This window comes from Calcarisporiella thermophila (genome assembly GCF_041956535.1).
Source record: "Calcarisporiella thermophila strain CBS 279.70 unplaced genomic scaffold VTP21scaffold_19, whole genome shotgun sequence".
Taxonomy (NCBI): Eukaryota; Fungi; Calcarisporiellomycota; class Calcarisporiellomycetes; order Calcarisporiellales; family Calcarisporiellaceae; genus Calcarisporiella; species Calcarisporiella thermophila.
The window spans coordinates 1-9051 of NW_027192209.1; the positions used below are offsets into that span (position 1 = coordinate 1).

Genomic DNA, 9051 nt, shown 5'->3' on the forward strand with positions numbered 1-9051 from the left:
TTTTCCCTGATGTTTCGTGTACCCCGAATCCCAGAGTGACTTCTTACGTGACTTCTCTGTACCAAAAACCAATATCCTCGTAACATTTTTGTGGATGAATTGTCGCTTTGGCGGAGTGGTTAACGCGGTGCCCTGCTAAGGCATTGTCCTTTGGACGCGCAGGTTCGAATCCTGCAGGCGACGGTATTTTTTTAATTTTTATCAACTTAGCCACTCTTATTACTCTATTTTATCACTCCCCCCGTGTAGGAAATAAAAGGTATCAGTTTTTTGTTCTCAGTGTTGGAAATAATAGCACTGCGTTAAACATTGGGCCTGAATCTCGTAATCCTATTTTACCCCATTAATGTGCTGAGGAAAATGGATACACTTTCATAGAAGATTTAGAAAACTTGCATTTTTCAAGAGGCTGTAGGTTTCATCCTTGAATGAAGCACGATATGCATACTCACTGCCTCCATCTTCTAGTGTTGGAGATGGGAGAGAGGCTTTGATAAATAAGGCGCCGCTTTGGAGAGATATGATTCATTAGCCAATTAATAATAACAAACTAAAGCACATACGGAGTCGAAGAATTAAGGAGAAGGGGAGAGAGTAAAATGTAGGTGTAATAATATTATAATGTATATATGTGGGTGTCGTTTATCATTATCAATTGGGTTTTAATAAACAGAAAAAAAAAAGAGAGTCATAATAAGAAAAAACGAATGGAGTTTAATGAGATAATTCCAGTTTGTGTTCTAGGGTGGTCTCCCGCTTCTCCTCCTCGTCTATTTCTTTGTCCTCCATCTTGACTGTGTCTGAATAGGATGCTTTGAAGGCATTCCACTCGGCCTCTTCCTCGGAACGCGACACCAGCTCTACCCGGAAAGGCTTCCTGATGCGCACCAATCGGCCGAAGAAGCGCAAGCGAGTCAGCTCGTCGGGCTGCTTGGGAAGGAGCCGATCGCTGGTTTTGGTGCGGACATTGATCAGGAAGAAGAACCCGATCAGGGCCACTCCAAACAGCCACCAAAAGTTAACACTGTACACATGGGGCGATTTGGTGGTGTACATCCCTGTGGCAAGCAAGCCGTTGAACACTGCGGTAAAGATGAGGCCACCGCCCACTCCTGCAATTGCCCATGCGGTGAGAATGATGCCGTGCAAGGCCCCAATGTTGTTGGGGCCGAATTGGTCAGTGAGGAAGGCAGGAATGATGCCAAAGCCCGCCCCGTAGCACGCAGTTAGAACCCAAATCACCAAGAGGAAGGCCCAGTAGGTGCGTGTCTCCAGGATTGCGGTGAGAGAGCCAAGAATGATCACCTGTGCGCTTAACATGAATACGAAGCAGGATTTACGGCCGATATAGTCGGAGAGGGTGCTGAAGAAAAGTCGCCCACCCAGATTGAATCCACCATTGATGGAGACAATAGTGGAGGCGGCATCAGCACTCTGGCCAAAAATGTCAGAGGCAATGTTGGCTAGACGAGCTAAAACCACCAAACCCGCAATGGCTAGAAGTGAAAGGGAGAAGAGAAGGGGGTTAATTAGAGAAAGAGGATATCAACCCAAAACCATCCCTAGCTTACAATTTCCTATGAACATGATATACATAAGGGTGTAGTCGCGGTTGAAAATGGATTCGATTAGGGTGAGGTTCACCGTGGGCTCGTTGATGACGGTCTTGTCGGTCGAAAGAACCTCTTCGTCCGACCGGTCTGAACGGATGGGACCAGTCATAGGGTCAACACGTCTTCCGCGTACGTCGAGGCCGTTCACGGTAAAGTTGGGCGGAGGCACTCTGAAAACCAGAGCACAGAGAACCATGACCGCGTAAAATCCACACCCCAGCACAACGAAAGTCAGAGGAAGACCCACCGCTTCGGCTAAGGGGAGGGGCACTTTGGCAAAAGCAATAGAACCGGCCCCAAAACCGCATACAGCAAGACCACTGGCTAATCCGCGTTTATCCGGGAACCCTAAGAGATATAGGAGGAAGGGATTACTAGATTTAGAATTTTTGATAAACCTTCAATCGAAAAAGAAGAAAGATATACATTTTTGCAACGGTGATACGGGGGAGATGTAAGATAAACCTAGGCCACTCCCTCCAATCACACCGTAGCCAAGGAACACTAATCCAATCAACTAGAATTTGGCGCGTGAGGGGAGAGTGAATGGAAAGGAGAGATCAAATCATTCAGTGATGTTTCCCCCCAAAGCAGTCAACAAAGCAAAGTTCATATACCTTGAATTGGATGCCTGCCGCAGTGATCAAATTTCCAATAAAGAAGAGGGTGGCACCGATGAGGGCACCATTACGAGGACCATTTCTCTCGAGCCAAGGGCCAGTCAAGGCAGCGGATAATCCTAGCAGGGAACCGCCATTGGTAAGGGTTTGGATAAGAAAGAGAAAGTAGCAAAGGGTAGATTACCAAAGCATCCCACTGCGATGTAAAAGGTGACAGGGGCCAAGTTGTTCTGAGGAGAGAGATGATAGATGAGGATCAATGAAACATTAGGGAGAAAACTGTTGTATGAAATCCATCCAGCCATGGATGCTTACCGTGTTGCAAGCTGCATCAATCCCCTTATTGTAGACAGACCATGCGTACAGGGACCCTGAAAAGAATATGAGTCAACACTAGCGCATTCTACCCAAACACCAAGAGACGTTACCGCAAATAGCCTGGAAAATAACCGCGGCGGGCATAAGATACCAGCGGTTGAAAGGGACAGAGCCGACCAAAAATTTGTCGCGCTCTATCTGCTTCTCAGTGCGAGGGTAGTTGACATCGCCCCAGTGCCACTGGACAAATCGGAGAAGAGGGTTGGAAGGCATTTAATGAAGGCTATAGTCTCCCCAAACAAAATCAGGCAGCAGAATAAAGAGGAATAAAGGAAGGGGACAAGGAAGTCTATCTCCAGCCCTTTTTAGAACGCACTATAAATCCATATATGTAATGGGAATGTGGGTATGAAAACATTAGAAACCTTTTTTAAAATTGGATTTGAAAATCCGGTTTCTATATCTAGAAGGCTCCTGCTGTATTGGCATGCATCCTAATCTCAAGTGATAAGTGGCTCTAGACGAAATTCTGGAATGGCCCCCGCCAATGGGGAGGGGCGCCGCCTCTTCCTCATTAATCCCAAAGCAACAGGACTAGTCACTATCCTTAATTAGATGGGCCTCTTCGCGACTTCCCCCTCTTTGAGCGCCCCAGCGCAGCACCGTGGATGAAAATGGGCGCGGGCCAATGGAACGAAACTCGCCTCAGGTCGATTGGGGCTAGTACGAATCCAGCCATGCCAATCTGCAATCGCAATGTACTATCGAACTTCTCCCTTTCGCAATCAATCCTCTGGTGGGATCTTCCCAGGCTAGGTTGGTGTGCGAGATTAGCAGCCGAGAATGGGCAGTTGGGCAGGGAAGCCCAACCCTCCCTTCCGCATGAATCAACTCGTTTGCAAGAGAGGCCCCTAAGAGGATCCGGCTTTCGCCAACAACTCCATTGGCAGCTGTGCGAATAAGAGTGTTTCGTTTAGAGTTTGCGCCGAGATTCAGCCCTCTGCCATCGCGCCTTTCCACCATGGGTGAAGGTCGAGGCTCGGCCGAGGTTGTCTTTGGCTTAAGGGTCCCCTAGAGGCTGCCCAGCAGCCGTTCACTCTGGCTCGCAAATATGAATGTTTGCGCGACTTAATAAGCGTGCATAAATTAACAGATGCCAAGCGGTGGTACAATAGGAGATCATCTCTAGTATTTCCTCTTCTACTCTACGATGCTCTATTCCAAACTAGCAGCGAGGAACTCGAGCGCTCCTTCCTCCATTTGGCATACATCCCATCGACGCATGGCTGCCTTATCCCCTTTCTGGGGGATACCCTCAAAGAGGCTATACTAGCCATCTGCGCCCGGCTGTGACTCATTCCTCATTTCAGCCTTAAACCCTTGCTGGGTTACAAGCCACGGGTGGGAGCACTTCAGCATGCAGCTTGGGGATCTCCCTTAAAAATAACCCGCAATAAGTATGAGTGGGCGTGTAAGCGCCGTCTTCCCAAACTGCAGTCACGCCCAAGGGGGGCACCATGAGAGGCTGAGAAGTCGTGATATTTTTGGCGTGGAACCAAGCGAGTTTTACCAAGGGAAGGTTTTTTATTTTCCTGGTGCGTAGCAATCAGTTGGATCTGTAACTCCCTGACATTGCTTGATGGGTGGCGACGTTTTTTTTATTGACGCCGATCCTAATTTCATTCCCATTTGTCCATTCTTGAATTCTTGGATTTTGGTGTTAATGGCTTGAATGCAGCTTCATCGGCGGTAGGACAAATTTGTTTTCCAACTTGTCGGGCCTGCATGGGTGTGTCTTGGTCAACTCTCCGTGGCGTATCAGCCTCAACACCCAACAACCGGGGCATCCTCTCAGCCGAAAACTCGGCTGCGTTAGCCTGTCCTAGAGGCTGACAATGATTGTGTTTGGCCTACCAGTTCCACCAATCTTGAATGACATTCATACAAAGACTCTTGCACCTGGCTAGTGATCAGGAATTTATCTTCTTCGATAAGCTAATAAAACACAATAAGTTATGCTATCCAATGATTCATATCACGGTAGAGAGCAATGGGACATTATATTTCATCTTTCTCCGAGTGCCTAAAGCTCTCATAAGGATGGAATGATATATTGCGGCTCTACATAAAAAAGGAGTCGAAACAAACTACATGCCACCCCAATTACCAATATCCCTTTCGAGTTGCCGTGGGTATTAAAGTGGAAGCTCTGGAAGAGTTACTCTCAAAGTTATACTGTGGATCAACTTGTTAATTTTCGCTAAAAATGTATCCGTATTCCGTGTACTCTCCTTATGATCAATAGACGACTCAGGATCAGCTTGGCGTATTCATGTAGAGATTACGCTGTATGCTCCAAAGTATCTTTGATCCGGCCACTTGGATTTTCTCTATTCCGTGCGGAATTCATAGCTGCATTTCATAATCGCCTCTTCTTGTGCCCCTCTTTGGCAACGTCTCGCAAGTCATCTGGATTCGAACCTTCTGCACTCGACGTATTCTTAGCGATATAGCTCTCCTCCGGCTTGTCTAGACTACGTGGACATCCAGATTTTGGCAAGGAGGATGTTTCGACGTGCTCCACACCTTCCTTTTAGCTTCACACTGTATTCTCAAATGGGAGTTAACCTTAGGCGTGCACTCTCCCCTTTTTGAAAGTTCAACCGCTAGTTTTCGAATCATATTGAAATTTGACTTTAAACCTACAAGTCTTTGTTATAAAACAATAATAATACGGTTGCTAATAAAGAAATTTTATGGACATACAAGAGCAAATAAAAAGTGGTGAAACAATGTTTATCACCGCTTTCCTTTCTTGTAACATGAATGGAAATTGTCGATGCAGAGTCTATTGTTATGCAACTTTTCTACTTTAAGGTCTTTCCCAGTGAGGCTCGAGGTGTCCCATTAGTGCTAGTTGAAAATTAAATGAGTTTTGGTTAACACCATCAGATGAGGGAGTGTCTGATAGTAGGGCGAGCACTCGGGAACAAAGGGAGTAGGGGAGATAGAATGGAATTTTGGCTTAATATTATTATTGGTAAGAAAACAACGGATTCACAAAAATAAAAAACCAGAAATTAAAACCACGGAAAATAAAGGCAAAGAAAGGGGCTACAAAGTAAAGGGAGAGTATCACAAAAACAGATTTTGTTGCCATTATGAATAAAAAAACTTCAACCTGTATCAAGAACAAAGCAAAGGACAAATTCCATAAATTTACAGAGTCAGACAGGAAAGAATAAAACTAAATAGGATCCATAAAATAAAAAAAATAAAAAATAAAAAAAGATCGATGCTAAATAGAAAGGGGAGAGAGAGAAGAAATAAAAGTACCCTTGCGATAAGACAATGAATAGACAGAAGTAGAGCAACGTGGAAAAAAAAAATCTAAGGAAATCCGCTGGTCAAAAAAAAGAAAACATAAATTAACCGAAGCATTTTCTTTTCTCTTCTTTTTCCCTTTTATGTTTCGTTTACTTTATCAGTTGATCCTTTTGCATCACAATGATCTTATTTATACACGTGATCAGCTCGTTAAACCGAAGCGGCTTCGTCACATACTCATCCATCCCGGCCGACAAGCACTTTTCGCGATCGCCGATCATGGCATGCGCAGTGAGTGCAATAATGGGTATATGGCCGCCCCATTCGCTTTCGAGCTCGCGGATGCGCTGGGTGGCCTCGAAGCCGCCCATCAGCGGCATCTGCACATCCATCAGAATGAGGTCAAACCGCCGTGCCTGGAAGGCCTCGACGGCCAGCTTTCCGTTGCTCACAATGGAGACCCGGTGGCCCACCTTTTCGAGGATGCGCTTGGCAAGCTTCTGGTTCACCTCGTTGTCCTCCGCTAGCAGGATATTCAGCGGCGGTGCCACGCCATCCTTGCCCATCTGGCCAGCAGTCAGGGTGACGTGGTTCTCCAGCGCGGGTAACAGGGCGTTGCTCAAGTCGGTTCTGCTAACCGGTGTATTCAGGTAGGAGGATATCGCAAGGTCGATGCATCGCTTCATGTTCAGCTGGGTCGCGGCGGGCGCCAGCACCACTATCGGCATGAACCGCAGCGCGCTCACCTCACGCACTTGGTCAACCACGCCCAGATCGTCGATCACCACCGCGTCGAACATGGGGGTCTCGGGGGTGCGTTTGGCGGTGAGGGTGCACGACTCCTCTACCGTCGACACCCGAGTCGCATAGAGGCCGAGCTCCTCGATGCGCTCCTTCACCCCCGTCGTGTCGCCAACCGTGTCCACAAAGAGGACGTGCCGGCCCACAAACGGCCGCATCTTCAGCTCCACTTGCCCGGGACTCACCTCGCACTCTGTGACCTTCACGGTGAAGAAGAAGTTGCTTCCCCGGCCGTACACACTGTTCACCCACAGCTGCCCTCCCATCAGCGACACTAGCCGCTTCGAGATGGACAGGCCCAGCCCCGTGCCTCCATATTTGCGGGTGGTGCTACCGTCTGCCTGCGCAAATGTGTCGAATATCATGGAGATCTTGTCGTGGGGAATGCCAATGCCTGTATCCGAAACACAGAAGTTGAGGATATAGTTGCAGTTTTCCTTTTCGTGGATCCGCACGCGGAGCACCACCTGGCCCTCGGGCGTGAACTTGATCGCATTGCCGATCAAGTTTGTGATCACCTGGCGGAGACGCAGCGGGTCACCCAGCAGGAAATCGGGGATGCTCTTGTCAATATCGTAGATCAGGTCAAGCTTCTTTTGGTCGGCCTTGACCGCCAGGGTTTTGAGGACACTAAACACAGCCGAGCGGACGGAGAAGGGAATGGATTCGATGGTCATACGTCCGGCTTCAACTGAAAACGGAAAGAAAAAGTCAAAGAGGGAGAAATTTAGCAACCTTTCTATTTTTAACAAAAAGGGAGGGGGAGGGGGGGTCGAAGAAAAGAGAAAACTTACTCTTGGAGATATCAAGGATGTCATCTATAATAGTGAGGAGGGAGTTGGCGAGGGATGCGACGGTGGTGAGGTTCTCGCGCTGCTGCCGGGTGAGCTCCGTCTCGAGCGTGAGCATGGTCATTCCAATGATTCCGTTCATTGGAGTGCGAATCTCGTGGGACATGTTCGCAAGGAACTCACTCTTGCTGCGGTTGGCAAGTTCGGCAGCCTCACGAGCTGCGGTGTTCTTTTGGATGCTCTCGCGCAGGTTGTACACCATCTGGTTGATCTTGGTCTTCAGGCTGTCCATTTCACCACTTGCCTCGACGGTGATAAAGCGAGTGAAATCGCCATCAGTAGCCGCCGCAGAGATCTGGGCAAACGCACGCACTTGGTTGGTCAGGTTGGCCGCCATGGTATTTACATTCTGTGTAAGCTCTTTCCATGTGCCCCGCACATCCTTGACCTCGGCCTGCACGCCAAGTTTGCCCTCCGTGCCCACTTCTCTCGCGACACGGGTCACCTCGGATGCAAAGGTCGACAGTTGGTCCACCATGGTGTTGATCGTGTTCTTGAGGTCAAGAATCTCACCCTTCGAGGGCACGACGATCTTCTTGCTCAAATCGCCGCGAGCCACCGCCTTACTAACCATTGCAATGTCACGCACTTGGTTCGTCAAATTAGCGGCCATCATGTTGACATTGTCAGTGAGTTCCTTCCAAATTCCTGCAACGTCCTCTACGACCGCCTGGCCGCCAAGCTTGCCTTCAGTGCCGACTTCACGTGCAACTCGAGTGACCTCGGCAGCAAACGTTCGAAGCTTCTCCACCATGGAGTTGACGGTGTTCTTGAGTTCAAGAATCTCGCCCCGCACCTCGACGGTGATTTGTTTGCTCAAGTCACCACGCGCAACCGCGGTGGTCACGGCGGCAATCGATCGCACCTGAGTCGTGAGATTGCCAGCCATAGTGTTGACGTTATCGGTGAGATCCTTCCATATTCCGGCGACGTCTTTGACCACGGCCTGGCCGCCAAGCTTACCCTCTGTGCCGACCTCCAGGGACACACGCGATACTTCCATACCAAATGTCCGCAGTTGCTCAACCATGGTATTGATAGTTTCCTTCAAATCAAGAATTTCTCCCCGTGACACAACGGTAATCTTTTTGCTAAGGTCTCCTTGGGCTACTGCTTTGGCTACGTTGGCAATATCACGCACCTGATTCGTCAAATTGGCAGCCATCATATTGACATTGTCAGTGAGATCTTTCCATGTCCCGGCAACATCCTTTACAATGGCTTGTCCCCCAAGCTTGCCCTCGGTGCCGACTTCTCTAGCGACTCGTGTGACTTCACCGGCGAATATCCGGAGCTGCTCCACCATGGTATTGATCGTCTCTTTGAGCTCGGCGATCTCACCACTGACCTCCACGTTGATCTTCTTGCTCAGGTCGCCCATGGCGACGGCCTTGGTGACCTCTGCAATCGACCGCACTTGGTTCGTCAAGTTGTCGGCCATGATGTTGACATTGTCGGTGAGATCCTTCCATGTGCCTGCGACATCTTCAACCACAGCTTGACCACCAAGTTTCCCATCGG

The 9051-nt window shown here is 48.7% G+C and overlaps 3 protein-coding genes and 1 non-coding gene across 4 annotated transcripts; 1 reads left to right on the plus strand and 3 right to left on the minus strand.

The window, feature by feature from the left end:
• The first annotated feature begins 101 nt into the window (after nucleotides 1-101).
• On the plus strand, nucleotides 102-183 carry VTP21DRAFT_t204. Its single transcript has one exon. It is a non-coding gene; the product is annotated as a tRNA-Ser (tRNA).
• A 531-nt stretch (nucleotides 184-714) lies between these two features.
• VTP21DRAFT_3795 (uncharacterized protein) lies at nucleotides 715-2824 on the minus strand (the record flags this gene model as incomplete). Its single annotated transcript, XM_069394134.1, has 7 exons — nucleotides 715-1496; nucleotides 1572-1961; nucleotides 2040-2130; nucleotides 2231-2352; nucleotides 2418-2463; nucleotides 2549-2604; nucleotides 2662-2824. The coding sequence occupies 7 exons, from the start codon at nucleotides 2822-2824 to the stop codon at nucleotides 715-717; spliced, it is 1650 nt and encodes a 549-aa protein (XP_069248674.1).
• A 334-nt stretch (nucleotides 2825-3158) lies between these two features.
• Nucleotides 3159-3574, minus strand: VTP21DRAFT_3796 (uncharacterized protein; the record flags this gene model as incomplete). The annotated part of the gene is made up of 2 exons (XM_069394135.1): nucleotides 3159-3363; nucleotides 3444-3574. The coding sequence occupies 2 exons, from the start codon at nucleotides 3572-3574 to the stop codon at nucleotides 3159-3161; spliced, it is 336 nt and encodes a 111-aa protein (XP_069248675.1).
• Nucleotides 3575-6027: 2453 nt separating this feature from the next.
• On the minus strand, nucleotides 6028-8971 carry VTP21DRAFT_3797 (uncharacterized protein; the record flags this gene model as incomplete). Its single annotated transcript, XM_069394136.1, has 2 exons — nucleotides 6028-7370; nucleotides 7474-8971. 2 exons carry the CDS (start codon nucleotides 8969-8971, stop codon nucleotides 6028-6030), a joined length of 2841 nt encoding a protein of 946 aa, XP_069248676.1.
• Nucleotides 8972-9051: the final 80 nt, after the last annotated feature.